This window comes from Patagioenas fasciata, chromosome 2, assembly GCF_037038585.1.
Source record: "Patagioenas fasciata isolate bPatFas1 chromosome 2, bPatFas1.hap1, whole genome shotgun sequence".
In the NCBI taxonomy this organism is placed as follows: Eukaryota; Metazoa; Chordata; class Aves; order Columbiformes; family Columbidae; genus Patagioenas; species Patagioenas fasciata.
In genome coordinates this window covers 114,968,915-114,988,845 of record NC_092521.1, presented here as the reverse complement: position 1 = coordinate 114,988,845, position 19,931 = coordinate 114,968,915, and the positions used below count along the sequence as shown (strand labels likewise).

The 19,931-nt window shown below is 42.2% G+C and overlaps 1 protein-coding gene across 8 annotated transcripts in view; it reads left to right on the top strand.

Annotated features, from left to right (window-relative positions):
• Positions 1-19,931, top strand: part of GLI3 (GLI family zinc finger 3) — a 214,224-nt gene that overhangs the window by 161,712 nt on the left and 32,581 nt on the right. For 7 of the 8 annotated variants that reach the window (XM_071804776.1, XM_065830828.2, XM_071804772.1 and 4 more), the window contains 3 exons: positions 9,558-9,774; positions 11,268-11,384; positions 12,688-12,828. In XM_071804776.1, coding sequence (XP_071660877.1) covers positions 9,558-9,774; positions 11,268-11,384; positions 12,688-12,828 — 475 coding nt within the window. The remainder of the gene's footprint in view (positions 1-9,557; positions 9,775-11,267; positions 11,385-12,687; positions 12,829-19,931) is intronic. The other variant, XM_065830829.2, reaches the window with a different exon arrangement.

Here is a 19,931-nt window from a genome sequence, read left to right as displayed (position 1 = left end):
GATCAGCTTTATTGAACATGAAGCCGGTCCACCTACAAATTGCCTCTCCTTTCATGAACTGGGGTCCTTTTTGGAGAGACTTGGATCATTTGGTCTGCCTAGTGTCAGTCACTGATGGCAAGAAGAAACAATGGAGGCTACAGAGTGATCTGGGACTGTCAAGACTTTTCCTCGAGTCAGGAGGGCCTGTGTGCCCCCTTGCAGTGCAGGGTGCACCCTACCTCATGGAGCGAGTGCTTGGGCTGTGGTCTACCACCTGGACGTCAAAGATCCCTGAGGCCAAAGGGCCTGAAGCCATCTCCTGCATCGTGGTGTAGATGGAGCCAGTGTGTCTCACTATGACACATGTTCCTGCACTGTGACCAGTTCTGTACATTTTTTTTCAAGAAAGACGTTAGATAGTTCTGGGGACTACAAGGAAGAGCAGGGAAAATGATCAGAGGTCTGCAAAATTATACTGATGAGTTAAAATAGGCTAGACCTATTTTGTCTGGATTAAAGATGTGAAGACTGGACAGGAAAAGGTTATAGCAATTATTTCAAATATGCAAAAGAGAAAAGAAAGGAAGAGACTGCAAAGGGGAAGGCGAGTGATGAGTGCTGGGTAGAACAACAAAGTGCCGGTCTTGAATAGCATAGAGGATAGGAAAGAAAACTTTATATGGTAAACGTAACGTGGTTCTATATGAATAAATAAAGATATTCCAAAGAAAGGAATCTATCTTTTTGAAACTTAAAACAGAAAAAAAAAAGAAATTTTAAGACCTAAGAAATATCCCACTGGATCAAACTAGAGGTGTTGGGTACTACCTGGTCACACAGTCTGTCTCTGATGGTGGAAACAGTGGGTGCTATTAAAAAACCACATGAACCTGGCTGCTTTCTGACTTTTGTTCTTCTGTGCTTTCCCAACATTGGTAAATATTAGATTAGCAATCCCAAAGCATATGTCCTTCCTTGTTCTTTTTAGTAGTTGTTTATGAACCTGTTGTCTTTGGACTTCAGTCCCCTATGAACAAGCTGGCTATGTCTGTCTCCTCTGGCAGCTGCTCCAGAAGTCCACCAATGCTTTTTATTAGTCTCTTGTAAGTTGTTCACCTATGGCTTTCATTGAATGCCTCCTAGTTTACACACTTGAAAAGCTCTTGTCCTAAAACTTTACAAAGCAGAACCAGAAAGGGCAAAGAGCTCAGTTATCTTTGTAAGACTTACATGCAGCAGATCTTGCATTACTGCATGTGTTTTGTGATATAAGCAAGGTATCTTCACAGGTTTTGTGAAGAAAACGATCGTGATAGAAGGAAACTTTTGTGATATAACTAAACTATCCTCACCGTATTCACGAAATTGGGATCTCCTTGGCATTTTTGTGTCAGCCTGTCTCCTTAAGCATACCTATGCACTGTATAGGAAAGAAGGAATTTTTCCCGACTTAAATTCACAGCTGTTTTGTGGTAAATTCTGCAGCTGTGACCAGAAACTGGATGACCTTGTTAGTAGGACAGCCACAAAGTAGCCACGAAGTTTGGTTTTGATTATAATGTCTGTTTTTCTTCTTCTTGAAGTCTGTTCCTTAAAATTTGATGTGCTCATGTAATTGCAATGTAGTTCACTGCCCTGCTTTACCTCCGGTGAAGGGAGTTTGAGACTTCACAGAGGAGGAGACAAGAAAGGGAGAGAGAGACAGACTGACAGACAGAGACAGAAGCCACAGTATGGAAAAATAAATTATATCACTGATGGGCTTTTCTGTCAGTGTATATGAGTTATTGAATGCTTAAGGTAAAGGATTACATGTTTTTTCTAACCCTTATCCCCCATAAAACTCAACAACTAAAATGATAACCTGCATGTAGTTTGTTAGTGGTCTTACATGCATTCATCTTTTTCTTTTTTTCCTTTTCTATTTTGTTAAAAAAAAAAGATCTGTAGCAGAAATACGAATCAGATTCCCTCCAGTGGTGTAGATTTTCATCTCTCAGAAGGCAGATGGAATAAAAAGATTCATAATTCACTTACACTTCTGTGAATTCAAGATTTTTTGGAAGTGACTGGTGTTTTGGAAAATGTGAACAATGAAGGCAGGCATCTTACATTCTTCTGGCATTCGTATTTTGGAAGTGTTGAGCACCCCTTGTCTGAAGTACAGCCCCTTCAAGGTATCTTGGAAGAAACACGATGCAGAGTGAGGCCTCTGCAACCACTCATCGCTTTTGGAAAACCTGGTTGTTGATTTCAGTAGTTCTGGACTCTCACGATGATTACTTTCAGGTCTTTTTTACTGCCCCAGCCATTAATTTTAGACAGTTACTGAGTGACGCTGGTGCTATCTTGGTGCACATTTCTAAGCAGACATGGCTGGTTTGGCTGGGCAAGGCCAGGTGGTGCCCACCTGTCCTGCTGATGCTGGCATCCTGGCTAGAAAGCAACATGATGTTCGTGGCGCCAGCAAGAGGGAATATAGCTGCTGGTCAAGGGGTCTGAGGGGATTCTGGGCTACAGGCATTCTTCACGTATCCTGTATTCAAGAGTTATTGAACAAAGCATGTTAAAAACTTCAGGAAGGAGGGCAGAAATCCAGGTCTCCCCTTCCCATCAGAGTGCTACGTACTGGCAATGCTGTGAGCTTTGATTTCTTTTTCTTCTATTTGGCCTGCAACATGAACGTTATTGTTGAGCACCTTGCATGTTTTCTGAAAGGCAGAGAAAGACCTGCTGCCTTCTGTTCTCTTCAGATCCTGTGATCTTTTCAGATCGAAAAAATTGTCTAGCTTCCCTGTGACAGCATCTTATATGCAAGTGATATTAAAGCAGCCAGATCACAGAATCCCAGAATGGTTTGAGTTGGAACGAACCTTAGAGAACATCTAGTTCCAGCCCCTCTGCTATGAACAGAAACACCTTCCATTAGACCAGGCTGCTCAAAGTCCCATCCAACCTGGCCTTCGAGACTTCCAGGGATGGGGCATCCACAGCTTCTCTGGGCAGCTTGTTCCAGTGCCTCACCACCCTCATGGTGAAGAATTTCTTCTTTACAGCTAATCTAAATCTACCTTCTTTCACTTTAAAGCCATTACCCCTTGTCCTATCACTACTTGCCCTTATAAAAAATCCCTCTCCAGCTTTCTTGTAGGTCCCCTTTAGGTACTGGAAAGCTTCTATAAGGTCTCCCCAGAGCCTTCTCCAGGTTGAACAACCCCAACTCTCTCAGTCTGTCCTCAAAGCAGAGCTGTTCCAGCCCTCCGATCATTTTTGTGGCCTCCTCTGGCCCCTCTCCAACAGGTCCATGTCTTTCCTGTACTGAGGACCCCAGAGCTGGATGTAGGACTCCAGGTGGGGTCTCACCAGGGGAAAGCAGAGGGACAGAATCACCTCCCTCGACCTGCTGGCCATGCTCTTGTTGATGCAGTTCAGGATACGGGTGGCTTCTTGGGCTGCATGCACACATTGCTGGGTCGTGTTGAGCTTCTCCTCAACCGGCACCGCCAAGTTATTCTCTGCAGGGCTTCTCTCAATCCATTCACTCCTCAGCCTGTATTTGTGCTTGGAATTGCCTGACCCAGGTGAAGGACCTTGCACTTGGCCTTGCTGAACTTCATGTGGTTTGCATGGGCCTAGCTCTCAAGCCTGTCAAGGCCCCTCTGGATGGCATCCCTTCCCTCCAGCTTGTCAGCTGCAACACACAGCTTGGTGTCATTGGCAAACTCGCTGAGGGTGCACTCAGTCCCACTGTCCATGTCACCAACAAAGATGTTAAACAGTGCTGATCCCAATACTGAGCCCTGAGAAATGCTGCTTCTCATTGGTCTCCACTTGGACATTGAGCTGTTGACTGCAACTGTTTGAGTGTGACCATCCAACCAATTCCTCATCCACTGAGTGGTCCATCTGTAAAATCCGCGTCCCTGCAATTCGGAGACGATGTCGTGTAGGACAGTGTCAAATGCTTTGCGCATGTCAAGGTAGATGACATCAGTTGTTTTTCCTTTATTGACCAATGCTGTAACCTTATTGTAGAAAGCCACGAAATTTATCAGGCATGATTTACCCTTAGTCGAGCCATGTTGGCTGTCACAAATCATCTCATTATTTTCTGTGAGCCTTAGCACAGTTTCCAGGAGGATCTGCTTCATGGTCTTGCCAGGTGCAGCGGTTAAACTGGCTGGCCTGTAGTTCCCTAGTTCATCCTTTTTTCCCTTTTTGAAAATGGGGTTATGTATCCCCTTTCCTAGTCAGTGGGAACTTCTCCAGGCTGCCATGACTTCTCAAATATGATGATATGATGGATAGTGGCTTAGCAACTTCCTCCGCTATTTTCTTCAGGATCCCAAAATGCATCTCATCAGGTCCCACTGACTTGTGCACCTTGAGGTTCCTGAGATGATATCAAACCTGATCTTGTCCTACAGTGGGTGGATCTTCATTCTCCCAGTCCCTTCCTTGGCCTTCTGCGACTTGGGCAGTGTGGCTGGAGCACTTGCCGGTGAAGACTGGACATAAAAGTCGTTGAGTACCTCAGCCTCCTCCATATCCCGGGTAACCAGGTCTCTTGTTTCCTTCTGAAGAGGAATGACATTCTTCCTAGTCTTCCTTTTATCACTGATAGGCCTGTAGAAGCTGTTCTTGTTACCCTTGATGTCCATGGCCAGATTTATTTCTTTCAAGGCTTTACCTCTCCTAACCTGATCCCTGGCTGCTCAGGCAATTTTTCTGTATTCCTCCTGGGCTACCTGTCCTTGCTTCTACCTTCTGTAGGTGTCCTTTTTGTGTTTGAGTGTGTCTAGGAGCTCATTGTTCATCCATGCAGGCCTCCTGGAGTTTTTGCCTGACTTCCATCACTCCTGAGCTTGTAGGAGGTGATCCTTCAATATGAACCAGCTTTCTTGGCCCCTTTTCCCTCCAGAACTTTATCCCATGGTACTCTACCCAGCAGATCCCTGAAGAGGCTGAAGTCTGTTCTCCTCAAGTCCAGGATAGCAAGCGTGCTGTGTGCCCTCCTTGCTGCCGTAAGGATCTTGAACTCCACTGTTTCATAGTCACTGCAGCCAAGGCTGCCCTTGAGATTTGCATTCTCCATGAGCCCCTCCTTGTTGCTGAGAACATGGTCCAGCATAGGACCTATCCTTGTTGGCCCCTCTATTGCTTGGAGATGGAAGTTATCGTTGATGCATTCCAGGAAGCTCCTGGATTGCGCATGCCCTGCTGCATTGTCCCTCCAACAGGTATTGGGGTGATTGAAGTCTCCTATGAGGGCCAGGGCTTGTGAATGTGAGGCTGCTCCTATCTGTCTCTTGAAGGCCTCATCTGCTCAGCCTTCCTGGTCAGGTGGCCTGTAGCACACCTGCACAATAGTGTCAACTGTCCCTGCCCTCCCTTTAATCCTGACCCATCAGCTCTTGGTTGGCTCCTCATCCACCCCCAGGCAGAGCTCCATGCACTCCAGCTGGTCAGTGACATGGAGGGTGACACCACCTCACTCCTGTCTCCGCTGCCTGCCCTTCCCGAAGAGCCTTTACATTTCTGTTCCAACACTCGAGTTATAGGAGTCATCCCACTATGTCTCTGTGATGCCAGTATCATAGCCCTGCGGCTGTGTGCACTCTGGGCCATTTTGTCTAGACTGTGATTTTGCCAAGAAAGGTTGAACCAGATGACCCTTGTGGTACCTTCCAACCTGGTATTCTGTGATTCTGTAATTCCTCTTGTTTATTCCCCATGCTACATGCATTTGTGTAGAGGCATTTAAGATGGGCCCCCAGTGAATCTGAATTACTGGCTGGAGTGGCTGGAATTCCTTAGTGCTGCACTTCAGGTGCTCTCCTGCTGACCTGTGATCCTTCTCCAGGCTTTGGGCATCTTTTGCTGGTACTGGCATCAAAATGGTAGGTGTGGAGTGGATTGAGTTTCCCCTCTCCTGGAAATTTTATTTTAAACCCCTCTTCACCATGTTGGCAAGCTCTTCATCTTCTCTGACAGATGGAGCCCATCAGCCCCCAGTAGATGAGGTCTCTCAAAGCTCTTCATTTTGCCTTATGAAGAGGCCTCCAGAAACAGCTGGAGAGAATTATTTGAAGGCTATTTAAGGAATTACTCTGGTGTCTGAACCTCTGTCACCATTTCTGAGTGCTCCCCTTAGCTGTACTGGCTATTCCTCTGCTCCCTCACAGTCTCCTTTTAATTTCATTCTGAGTTATTTGAAGTCTGGAGGCAAAGCGAATGAAGTGCAGGGTGCCAGGCTCCATAGGAAAATCCTAGTACATCAGATGCAACCCCTGCTGCTGAGCATGAGGTGAAAGAAAGATTCTAAAGAAATAGGGATTCTTCCTTTCCTTAGGACATCTGCCCAGCTGTGTCTTCATGCATCTGCTACCGGTGTCATTGTTTTCTGGTCAGAGCCACTAGCTGAGATGATGCCTGCCTCCTCTGCTGCACCCTACAAGTTTGCTTACTTGCAAGTTGGACAAAAGCTGGCAATGCCTGGCTTAGCATCCTCCTTCTGGAGGCTCACATGGTGTTAAAGGAGATGTAGATAAAGAGGACATCTCTATGAGGTAAAATCTGTCCTTTTGATGGAAGTAATTTTTATTTAACCATTTTTTAGGGAGAGGAATAGCAAATAGACGTACTTAACGTTTAAGCACTCGCACTGTACTGGTGTAAGGCGTGTCACTGCAGGCCAGTGAAACGTATTTGTTAAAGCAGAGCTGTGTTGGTCCTTTAGTTAGAAAGGTATTCTGCTGTTGGGGAGGTGTCATTCCTTTTTGTATTGCTCTACACGTAATAAAGAGTGCAAAGGAGGGGTGCTTTACTAAAGATATCATATTGATAGAGCAGTCTTTTCTCATCTTTGGAGGGACTAAGTGGAGAATATTGCCAAACTCCAGTAAATATAAGTGAGCGGCTGCAAGTTGTACATATACATGTTGGGACTCCTACAGTCTGTTTCCTACTCAGGGCCAAAGGTTCATCTTCAGCCTCCAAATTCCTGAGTCTCTAGTCAGTGGCACCTTAACAGCCTCTTCCTGAGATAAAAATATATTGAGATCACAGCAATTCCTTCCTTCCCCTCCTGAACTGTTAGGGAAGGATCTCCTGTGCTCTTGCTTTGGATGGATTAAAAAATTAATGTTAGATGCAGGTGCTCATGTAACTGTAGTCACAGAGCAGTGATGGACAGTATCTGCATCCCTGATGTGAGGTCTTAAGTCAGTCATGTCTTGTGTCTGAATCATAAATTTATCTCCTTACCGTGTAGGATCTGAAGAATATTACCAAATTTTTGAACCTGAACTAGTTATTGTTGTGCATGCTTAAACACCTAAAAAGGAAAAAAAACAACACCTGTATTTCCAAGGGTACTATGTGCTTGGAGCTCCCAATGAAATCAGTCTACTGCGTTTTTTTGTTGTTTTAAACTGATGCAGCTGAAGGGTGAAGATGCCCTAGGCTTTAACTGCTCACAGAGAAACAAAATACTTCATCCAAGTTGTTTACCTATTGCATTTGTTGATCTTGGTGAATTTGACAGCAAATTCAGGATGATGCCGTCTAGTGTTTGAAGAATATGAGATGAACTCACAGTATATACATGGAAGAGAAAAATGCCAGGGTAGGGTAAGGAGGCATTGTTTCAGCCTCATGTATGACATTGTAATTGTACGTTTTTTTAATGAACAGACCAGAGTAGTTACACTTAGCAATGTTTGTTCACTAAAAAGGAAAAGGGGTGTTAAATCATTGTGTTCTTTGATGAATGGCTTGTACACTGAAGAATAAATTGAACAAACTGGCATAGAGCTCAGTGAACATGAAATCAGCTATTAGAAGAAAGCTTGTGAACAAATTCTGAGCCTGATATGCATCTTTTGATTAATGTCCTATCAATCATCCATAGTGGCTACCTTAGCTAAGTCGTGCTGTAATCATTCATGGTTGCTTACAGGAACACTAGCAGGGACTGTAGAGCTGCAATAACTGAATATTATTACTGATTTCTCCCTAACTCTTGCTGTGAACAATTACTGTTTTCACGATGTTTCTGCCTCCCTTTATTAAAAAGAATACAATGCAAAATGAAAATAGAGTTCCTCAAAGACCAGTAAAATTCTCCCAGGGTATTCTTAATGATATTCTGTCCTAAATGGGCAAACTATTGTAATGCAGAGTTCTCACCAGGAATAATAGTAATGTAATCACATTGAAGCTGTCTCTTTATGGATTGTAGTCAAACAGACAAAACGTATAGTCAGATTAATGAACACAGAATTTCTGTGGAATTGTTGAAATTACTTAAAATTGTTGCAATTATTTTAGTTCTTTTTGTATCACAGTATTTTCAGTTAACGCACTTAGCAGCAACAACAATTAAGAGTCCAGACTGTAAATTTGGATTAAATCCACCCTTTTGACATTAGAAGAAGCCCTAACTCTTAAAAGAGCCTGAACTCTTATGCCTGCACCCCTCTCTTTTAAGACCCAGTGTTTTAGATTTGTATGGCTCTTTTCAATTATGGTTCTTTTTTTTTTTAAGGAAAAAAAATCAATGAATACACTTTTTGTTCTTTTTTTTTTTTTTTTTTTCCTATCATTGTATGTTATTGGCAAACGTTTACAGGAGAATTTCATATTCCTGTGTATGAAGATTTAGTTCCACACCATTTATTTTTGAGTGTGACACAAAGAATTCTTTGGCACTACCCACAAAATAGGTCCTTAGATGGCAGTGTAATTTCCTCCAAAGTCACTGTAGTCTGGGAAATACGGTGAAGTAATGAAGTGATGACAGGTATTAACATGCATAATGGGCTTTAATAGACATTTAATGTTGTTTAACTGGAAGAAGGAGAAATGCTTTCCCATTGGAATATTTCTACATTGAAACTCATTGATCACCAATTTCAGAGGGGAAAGGTTAATCCATCAGTTTCTGTAACCAAACTGCACTGATGGAAATTCTTTAGGTGACATTCTGGATGAACTGAGCTTTCCATCTTTGCAAACAAATGAGTGATATGACAAGCATGGTGTTCAGAACGCATTTAACCAATTGATTTTCTCTCCTCTTGTAATAAGATCTAGAGACATATGAAAGAGCGTAGCATGAGCCAAGATTAAAGGAACTGCTTCATACACGCGAACATAGGGGAACTGCATTATCAATAAAAGTACTATAAAGCATGTAGGCACCCATTCTTTTTCTTTATATAAAGTTTGTTATTGCAATAAATAGCTGTTATTGAACTGCTTGCCTTTTATTTCAGTTTTTCTGACTTTTATTTCAGTCAGCTTTCTGTGATTTCCTGGTAAATGTTAGGAAAAAATGTTTTGTTATGGTATCATTTTTGCACTCACTAGTAAATCCAGGCCAACTCTAGATTTAAAAGCAGGATTTTATCATCCTTTGGGGCATGAAGAAAGACACAAGGGGGAGGGAGGGACTTGACTTCAATTGATGTAAATAAATCAAATATATTTTTAATGTTTAATCTGTATGATTCCATACTGTAATGACCCTCATCTTTTTCCTTCCTCTTCCCTCCTTTTTCTCCCAAATTCAGCCCTGCTCTGAGTTTCACATACCCTCCTACACCAGTATCCCTCCAGCAAATGCATCAGCAAATTATAAGTCGTCAACAAACCCTAGGTTCAGCCTTTGGACACAGCCCTCCACTTATCCATCCTGCTCCAACTTTTCCTACCCAGAGACCTATCCCTGGAATCCCCAGTGTCCTGAACCCCGTCCAGGTCAGCTCTGGACCTTCTGAGTCCACACAGGTGAGAGACAACAAAAGAAACCTTTGCACCCCATTAATATATGAAAAAATGAAGCAAATGACATTGTCTCGATGGCAATTAATCACCACTGTCACCGAGACCCTTTGATAACAGTTTTCTTGCAGCTACAGCATTTGCAAGTCCTTTTATTATAAAGCACAGGAGTGTATGCACAGTTCCCAATTGGTAGTGTGCTTTTTAGCCCTCATAAATATTCCTGTGTGCTGCAGCAGCTTCTCATTCTAAAACCATCTCTCCTGGATATTACACAGGAACATAATACAGGTGGGGAGCACAAAAGTGGGGGGCAAACCACATCAAAACAGTAGCGTTTTAAAGATTAGCAGCTTTACTTCCAAATATAACTGACTATATACATATAGTCATATGTGTATATGTATATACATATACACAGAGTCAGATTCTGCCCTCCTGGCACAGGTGTGAGCAACTCAGTCTGTGAGCAACAGAGGAACTCAAAGACGGTGCAAAGTTCTGAAGATTTTTTTCTCTGATTTGTGCAAAATTAGACTTGTTCAGTTTGATTTAAAAACAATTTGATAAACCAAGTGGTATTCTCAAAAACTGGAGATGTGCAGCAGTGAACCAGGCCCATAATGTGGAGTTTCTCATGGTTCGTGGTTTGCCTGTTATTAACTAGTGCTGTTTGTTTCCAGATGACCTGGAATAGGTTATTTGTCAGTCTGAGAACTGTTTATCTCCTGGCTAGCCTTTACAAATGTAGAAGCTGTACTGCTGTAGGAAGCATATTGATTTTTTGTGGGGTCCATGCAAGTTCAGTTATCTCTAAAAGATCTCTGGATTCCTACAAGATCCATTTGCAGGTGTAGATAATGGTGTTCAGTCTAGCACAGCAAGAGAAAAACATGATTCTGGCCTGCGTATGTCAGCAGTACTTTTGCTATTGATGGGAGAATAATCCAGGACTTCATCTAGGATTTTTTGGCTGAGAGTTTCACACCAGTGTTCAGTTTTTCTTCCTATCCACCATTATAATGGGAAACATAGTACAAGAGCTGAGGTCTTGTTTGCAGATGTTAAGTGCAAAACCTTTCCTCCAAGTGTGAAAAAATACAACTTTTTGTCAGGTTGATTCAGACTAGTGCACAGTGATTTCATTTGTCAAGATTGCCTTTCTGAAGTCATCATTATGTGGAAAATCGAGTTCTTCCTACCTCTCCTTGGTCTGACAAAACCCGCAGTGGTTTATAGCAAGGGACGGCATCAAATGCCCTCCTTCCTGTTCCCTCCCTGCCCCATTACAAGCTTGGGTGATGCAGCTCTTCCACAAGTTAATGCTATGTAATTGAAGCACAATGTAATTGCATATCCAGTGTAATTAACAATGTAGCTTCTCCAAATAAAGTTGCTGAGCAGCTGCTGCATATTTCTGTTTGGAGCTACATATTTATCACAGTCTAATTTTGTCTTTTTTGGAACAACAAAAACAAACCAACCAACCCTGCCTGCAGCAGAATAAACCCACAAGTGAATCTGCAGTGAGCAGCACTGGAGATCCCATGCACAACAAGCGCTCCAAGATGAAGCCCGATGAGGACCTCCCCAGCCCGGGAGCAGGAAGCGTGCAGGTATGGCCATCAGGTGACAGTCGTAAGCCTTTCATCTTGCTGCCAGAGGGAAAATGGACCTTGCTGCTGGCTCGTGTTTTCAGGCTTTTTGCCCTCAAATGGCACTTCATCTAGTGCAGACATGGGCGGCCTCTGTGGAGGGTGGTAAGGGTTAAATGTGGGCAGCGAAGGGCTGCTGGATGACAGGGCTGTGTTGCAGAATAAGGGTCACAAAGAGGTGACTCTGGTCACTCAGGGAGTGCTCAACCCTCTGTTCACCATGAAAAAGTGAACCAGAGACATTCAGGTCTTTACTGAAGACGTGTTTTCCGTTCAAAGACAATATTTACACCACGTTCTCTTTCACCAGGCCTTAGCACTGTACTGCACTGAGGACCAGTGTCAGGTTCCAGTCTAGTTTGCTCTGCTTTCTATACCAGTTAATGCCAATGGTTCTAGTAGAGTGACTCCTGATTTACAGTGACTCAGGGGAGATGGGAATCAGATCCTCAGTGTTGTGAGTGCATCCATGAAAACAAAGCAGAGGTCCATCTAAATCCTTCAGCAGGTTTGAAATGGAAAGAGCGCGAGTGCATAATCTGAACCAAATGTTTACACTAGCATCTGACCCTCACCCTGAGCACATAAAAATCTGGGAAGACTGAAGCACCTTGGGGAACTGAAGGTGGAAAGTCAAAACCCCAAATTAAATACTCTCTTCTCTTTCTTACCCCTTTCATGCACACATTACAGGCAAGAACAGGCTAACAAGTAGCCTGAAAATTACCAAAATTGCTTTTGGAAAGGTTTTTGTATACAAAATTGTCACTGGATTAACAATGAAAACACACTTTGGATCACTTGTGATCCACTTTGTGTCTAACCATAGTACTAAAGTGAAATTCTAATTAATTCATCTATATTGAACAGTGCCTTTTTCACTTGTGATGCTACTGAATAATGAGGGGTAAGTGTGCAAATAAAAGCCTGCTTAAACATCGGGAGAGGGGAGCCAAGCCTTTTTGACTTGAAATGTAAAGGGATTTTTTTTTTTTTTTTAGAAATTATCTGCAGTATCTGCAGTATTTCTAGGGAGGAAAAAAAATTATATTGCACGTATAGTCTGCAAATAGCTTCTGGCTTACCAGTTCTGTTTCAGGCTTCTGTATTTTGTAGAACTCAGTAACAGAGTGAACTGAGAGTAGAATAAGCTACACACCCACTCCCATCTTTCTTTTAGTGCTGAAATAATTAACTTTTCTTCCTCCTCAGTTTCAGAATTTTCCCCCTCCTCTCCTCACCCCTGTTTTTTCCCTCTCTCCAGGAACAACCAGAAGGAATGACCCTGGTAAAAGAGGAAGGGGACAAAGATGAAAGCAAACAGGAGCCTGAAGTGGTCTATGAGACAAACTGCCACTGGGAAGGCTGCTCCCGGGAGTTTGACACGCAGGAACAGCTCGTGCACGTAAGTTAATGCTATTCAGGAACTGGGTTTTAAAAGTACGTGACCTTCTTTTCATGGGGGTCAGGTTCTCTGACCCTGTGCTGAGTCAAGTTTCTTAGCTAACAGCACTGCAAACTAGAGAAGGGTTTACGAGTTTCTGAGAATAAAGAAAACTCGGAGCCACAGTGCTTGACCTGTTCAGTCAGCTAAAGCTTCGTGTAAAATTCAATAAAGTCTTCAATAGAAGTTGTAATGGCTCTGATCCTGTAAGCCGGCAAACGCTATTTTGAGTTAGAGACTTTGATAGTTATTGAGTAATAGTAAGCTGGACATGAATTATTATTAACCTTTAACCAAGTTTGATTTTTTTCTCCCAAAAGGGACTGAAAGAGTAGAAATGGGCAATGGGAATTCTTCTCCTTCCCTAAGGGGGTTTTTGGTATCAATTTACTGTTGTGTATAAACTGGAGGGGATTATTTGGCTAAATACACGGAGACTGAGTTATTTCAGTCTTTTTAGCAAAAGCGAACTTTATGATCTTATTTATGCTACAGCAAATATTAGTCTAGCTAGAAAATGAATTATCAAAATCTAGAATATAACCTAGCAAGTACAATCCTTCCCCCATTTCCAGCCTCTTTAGCTAGCAGTATCTCTCTTAATTACTAGCATCATAGAACATATCAAAAATCCTCTAAAGAAAAAAAAAGGAATTCGTGGCACAGATTAGAGAGGCACATCTTCCACAAATGATCAGTGTGTAAGAATCCTATTTATTGTAGAAAACTGTTGAATACTTTCCTGGAGATCATGCAAAATCTATCCCATAATGTGGCCAATACTACTGAAATAGCTTGTTGAAAAATGTACTTTTCCACCCAAAATATATATTTTTAAAAAATCATGTATTTCCAAGCACAATCCAAAATGGTAAACTGATGCTGCAAAACTGACTTCAGTAAAGCAATGCAGGGCTCTAATTCCTGGCGTGTGAGAGACAATTGGTGTTGCAGTTATTCGTCAGGATATATTTTCAGATTCATGTTACTATTAGGTAATAGTAGTAACAGTAAGAATAACGATAATAATAAATGAAAGACTATCATAAAATAAAATAATGGCAAAAATGTGACGTTTTTAAAGAATCCTTTGGACACATATTGCTTGAAAAACACCATAATATTTTAATAGGCCAAGGTGAAATGTGAAGAGAGACTCTTTCAGTGTCATAATATCTTTTGGGGAAGAAACGCGATATGTACAGTTGCTGCAAAGGCTTGGACGCATTACAAAGATCAAATGTCGGTCTTGCAATTGATTCCATGCACACAGACCAATCAACATCACCTGAGGCTCTGCACAGGCAGTCTTTATATCTGCTAGTAATTGTAAGGCTTTATGATGCCTGGCAAACCTTTTTCAATATTCAGAAATAATCCCAGTGATGATGACAAATAATTTACACCAAAATATATGAAATAAAATGGAAATTCAGAATAAAGGTGCCCTTGGTAGTGAAAGAAAGAAAGAGGGGGTTTTTAGGTTTTAAACATAAAATTTGATTGAATTCCACCGTGCCTGTTAGCTAATGGCTAATGTTTTGTAGTTTCAGGTGAATTACATTGACAGTGTGATAGATTTTGTTTTGTCTTGTTTTTAAAATGCATTTGTTGTTTCTGGTTTGTTTTTTGTACTATAAAGATCTGTAGTGTAAGGGTCAATAGCAAGACTGCTCTGAAAAAAGTACATTTCTTATGTTTCTTCATGATGGCAACATGTGAAATGGGTTTCTCTAGACATAAAGAAGGCTGATAAAAAATGTTTCTGTGATACAAGGAGTTATTTTTGGCAGAGCTCAGGATTCAGATATGTTATGATGGTATTTAAGATTATGAGGTCCAAGTCCTGACTCGATACCCTGAGGACAATAAAATCATCATCGCAACCATCACCTTCAAGTAGTGCAAATCACGCTGCAAGAGTCAGTGTGACTCAGTGATGGGGCTCTGGTTTGTGATTTCTTTTGCTGCTTTGACAGAGCCCTGCTGTGGGTACTCAAGTTATTTCTGTCCAGAATTGCAAAGAACTTTAGACATCTAACTCTGTTTGAAAGTATGGCCCTTCATCCTGGTCTCTCTCACCCACATTTTGTCTGCCATTCATTGCCCGAGTCCTCTGATGGCTAGGGAAATGAAGTCCAGGTCTTGGTAGGGCTTCATGGGAGGACAGTTTCGGTTTTGCTTAGGCGTGTGACCCCAGCAGAAGGCAGTAAGTCCCTGAGCCATGATCTGGCCCTTGAAAATCTCCCCACTGATGTGGCTCATGTCCATTTCCTACCCAAATACTCCTGAGTAAGTCTGAGTAGATAGAAATTGCCATAACTGCGCTTACCTCAGCATCTTTGGACTGAATGAGTTCCTGACTTGACATGTGCACGTGTGTGCCTGTACTAGGCACAGAGAGAGTATGTGTCTTTGTGGTATGGGTACATCCTTTATTCAGTAATATTGACAATGCAGTAGCAGCTGGAGACCTTGTCAAGCCCAGAGTCCTGTCATGCGTAGACACTGCTCAAACTTCAGAGGAGGAACAGCCCCGATATGGGCACAAGGTCTTCACCCTGCGACTCAGGGTCCACATACCTGGGGCTGTTCGATGCTGTCTGAAGGCACCCAAGCTAGCTCATATACAGGTAGGCATGTAGCTGGGATCATGCTATGCTTCCCAACAGAGTCAGGGCTTTGCAGGATAATAGATATTAGCCTTCAAATCCTGCAGCAGAGCTCTGCCGCATTGCCTCTCCTGGCTGCACGTGCTGCTGCTCCACGAGTGGTTCCCAGCCCACTGGCAGACTCAGCAGAGCCTCGGTTGCTCCAGCCCAGCTTGAAGCGGGCTTTGAAGTAAGGTACTGGACTGTCACTCGGGACATCAAAATTATAGATAACTATCCTGTTTTGTTGACCCTACTGTGGCTAGTAATCACCAAGGCAGGGGCAACTGGCATAGATAAAGGCAATAAAGGCTTAAATTGCCTGAGCAAGGTTCATCCATATAACATGTGTCAGCATACCTGAGTTCCCTGACACTCAACAGGGACAATTAGCCTGAGCAGGGCACTACAGTCATGTTCAGAAGTAAGGTGGGCACTACATAATATTTTGTGCACGTCTGCTTGCCCATTCTACAGGTAGTGAAGTGAACTGTGTAGTGAAACTAACAGTGAGCTATGTAGACATTTACAAAGGATTGCAGGAAACCCCTTCCTGTCACCCACTTCATTGAGCACATGGTATGTAGCATATATTCACTATGAAGGAAAATGCATTGGTATATTTGATTTGGAAGTATTCATTCTTTCACCTGTACAACTCTAAACCATGAGTTCTTGTACAACCTGATCAGGTTAAATTTTCAGGATCTATACACGCTAGCAGTAAGTCTTATAATGAAAGTGGGGTTTTCTCCCCTTTTTTTCAGGGACATAAAGTACTATTTGGAGTGATATGTAACAGTGAGATATCATACCCCAAATCTCCGATGGCACAGAACAAATTGTTATCCAAGCCTTGCATCCCAAAGGACTGGAATTTTAGAAGAACTGTGGTGTTTAGGGGAAAGATAGGAGTATGTTTCTAGATGTTTGTTTTGTTTCCTAAAGGATTAGGTACAGCATGAATTCTAGTGATGGCAGGTCAAGTGGAGCTCTTCTGAGCAATACACAATGCATGTAGTTCACACTATAGATATCATTACTTCCATCATGTAGAGGGTTTATACATAAGCATGTATGCATGTGTTTCAGAAGAGGTAAATATGAATTTGTGTGTATTCCGGACTTTCTTTCACATGAAGATAGCTTTATTGTCTTTTGGAGAATGATGATACCTGATTTACTTTCAAATCAACTGTGGATGAATCAGATTATAGCAATATCTGCATTGCAAAATGTTGTGTGATTTAGCGTATATCAAAACAGTAAATATGAACATGTCTGTGTCTGAGTATGTAGTATAGCTTTAGAGCAGAAATTACAATCTTGGGCACAATAGTAAGCATTTGATGGCATTTTTCTGCATTACTTTCTGTAGCAAAATCCTGCTGTTATTAGTGTAAATTGTAGACACTAGTGAAACTGTGCTTAGGCCCCAAGGAGCAATGTTTTTTGACTCAATTTATGAACAGAACCTGAGCTGCTATGAATATATAACTAAAAAGCTACATAAAAGAATTGTTATTGACCCACCCAGAAAGGTCTGACACTGCAATGATTTTGGTGCGGGAGCTCTTATGTGTGCCACTTAGAATTCAGCATGGTTAAATTTTCATGATACATACACCAAAAGCCAAGGTGTTAAACCATTCAGTTGCTCTGCCTTATTTATAGCACCTACCCACCCTCCCCCCCTCCTTACAGTTAATAGAAAGATTCATGATTCTTCATGGTTGTCTATCTAGCGTCTGACAGTACCGACTGCCCTGCTAAAGCAAGTCACTATCTATAATTGATATCCTTCTATGGAATAGGGTTCTGGCTGCAATTGAAGGCTTTTGCTGAAAGCTCTTAAATCCTGACAAGTTCTGCCCTTTTTCTGGTTCAGTCGCTGAGCTGCAATGCTGGGATCCCAGGGTTATTTGAACACGGTGCAAAAGGGGTGCGTGTGTTGCACATTAGCAAATCACAAAGCTGGAGACCCACATTAGAGCCACCACTGCGTTCACCTGCCAGGTAGTTTTATTTACAGTGCTTCGCACTCCTGAAAAGGTCGCTTACATTACTGTTTGAACATGTGTGTCATAGATCTCTTTCCTTCTTCTTAAAAAAAAAAAATCTTATTTATTTGAAAGCCTCGGTTTGCTGCTGGGGTCTTTATCATTCAGCTGTTCAATTAATTTCTCTGCCCAGCGAGATATTATAATTGGGCTTAGCTGAGCTCAAGTTTGTTTTAAATATGTGATAAATGCACTTGAGCGCCCAGAAGCTAATAAGATATTGTATATTTTTATAAATCTGCTTTTTGTTGCAGTTTGTCTTTTTCCTCCAGAAATCAGTTTAAGAATAAAATATTGCAAAAAGGTTTAGACACTAAAGATAAAAGTTTGTTTAAGAAAATTAACCTTCAAGGAAATGACTGAAGTTATTGTTAAATATTAATACAACAGCAATCAGAAAAACGCAGTGCTGCCTGTTTCTCATCCCCCTTGCTGTGTAGCCTTGATGATAATTATTTTTTATTCAAAAACATGCTTGAAGAACTGTAGAGCTATTTTTCGTTACTGTTTTCTTCTTAATTGTAGAGCAATAAAACTCTCTCGTTGTTATATTTGATTAGATGAGACAAAAAAGCCCTAAACTGACAGCGATGGCTTACGTTCAGGATTTAATTTGCTGAGGTCTTCCTGCCCGCTTGAAAAGCCCTGGTGACTGGAGTGTTCCCCCGGCAATCCCCAGGGGCAGCTGCTGTAACACTCCAACATCCCCCCTTATTGCACCAAGGGGAAGTCACTTGTGTTTCTCAGGTACCTGCGTGTTTCCAGTGTCTGTGGGGCACTGAACATACCCAGAAGAACCGTTACGTGAAGTTCCCTGACTTGTTTTTGCCCTCCACTCATATAGAAGAGGGTAGGTTCAGCTTTGACCGACAGAAGTTGGCCAGTGATTAATGGAGATCCATCTAAAACCTGGGCTGTGTCCACAGCCTGCCTCAGCTCCGGTTTTGCAGCACCTGCCATGATATGAGGTGCCATAATCAATGATGTGCACCTCAGAATGCTTAAGAACATGTCTGATCGAGAGGTGAGGAGCACACTGCCCTCTGAAAGACTGGACTCCTTTGTACTGGGTCATTTTGGGTACCCAGAAATAAGCACACTCAAAGTCAATAGACTGTTGAAAGTCTTATTCCCTCTGCTACCATGCTGCCTTTGGCCCGTGGCTTCATCCTCAGCTCCTGTCCCACAGGAGAGCGGTAGGTAAGGATTGGAGAGAGATTCACTTCTCTAAAAAATGATCCAACTGCAACAGGAGAATAAACCACATTAGAGCAGTTGCCCAGAGTAACAGCTGCAGTGGTAGAGCTGTAAATGACCACAGGAGTCACACATTGCCCACCACTTGCAGAAGCAGAAACTGCCCCATGAGCAAACAGCCTGAGGCTGACAGAGCTGACAGGGGGCTACTCCCAGCTCTGTGGGTAGGCATCTACACCTGAAAGGTGGCAATTACACAGAGCTGCCTCAAAAGGCAGATTATTCCCTGTGCTCTGGGTGCTGGAGGTGTGCTTGGAACTAGTCATGATGCAGGTAATGTCCCAGCTACATGAAGCAAGCCCCATCATAGTCCCAAAGGAGTGTAATCACACATCCCAGTTTGCATGCATCTCCAAATATGTGCAGGGATTTACTCAATTTTTAATTCTTCTATACAGATGCAGTTTTCAGTGCATTTTCATTGTAGTTTTATTTGGCTCTAGTGCAGTAACAGGGAGGTTTCAGCCCATTCACAGTCTTGTGCATGGCAGTGACAGCCACTGCCCTGAAAGGTTCAGAAATGTTTCCTTTAAATTGAAAAGAGTAAGGAATAGATAAGAACATGAAATCCATTATAGCAATCATTTTTTTTCCTGACAAAAGGAGAATGTTTTACATAAAACAGCGCAGGGGTTTTTGTTGGTTGTTTTATTCTGTTTAATCTTATTTTATTTTTTTATTCAGTGGGATCTGTACCCTAATCCATATTTGGAAAAGCAGTGCTGTAGATGAAAGAAATCATTCTTCAAGTGAGACAAGCCTAAGGCTTGGGCTGAAGATTGAGACAATGTGGAGAAGGCAGGGAGTTTATTTGAAGGCAAAAAAGTGCGATGGAAAGGTTTTTTCCAGTTTGTGCATCCCCTCAGTGTATTTGACCCTTGTAGCTGTGAGGGAACAAGGGGGAGGAAGGAGAGGAAGGAGAGATTTTAGCAAATAATCATGAGGAACATCTGTCCAGAAGTTTTTGGATTTTGAGATCTCTTCCTCACTGCCTATTTAAAGGTTGAGTTATAATTAAGACACTGCCTTACTGTGCTTGATTATAGGCTGCTGAACCCAGTTTTGAACTATGCCAGAATGGCAGCATCGTTTATGG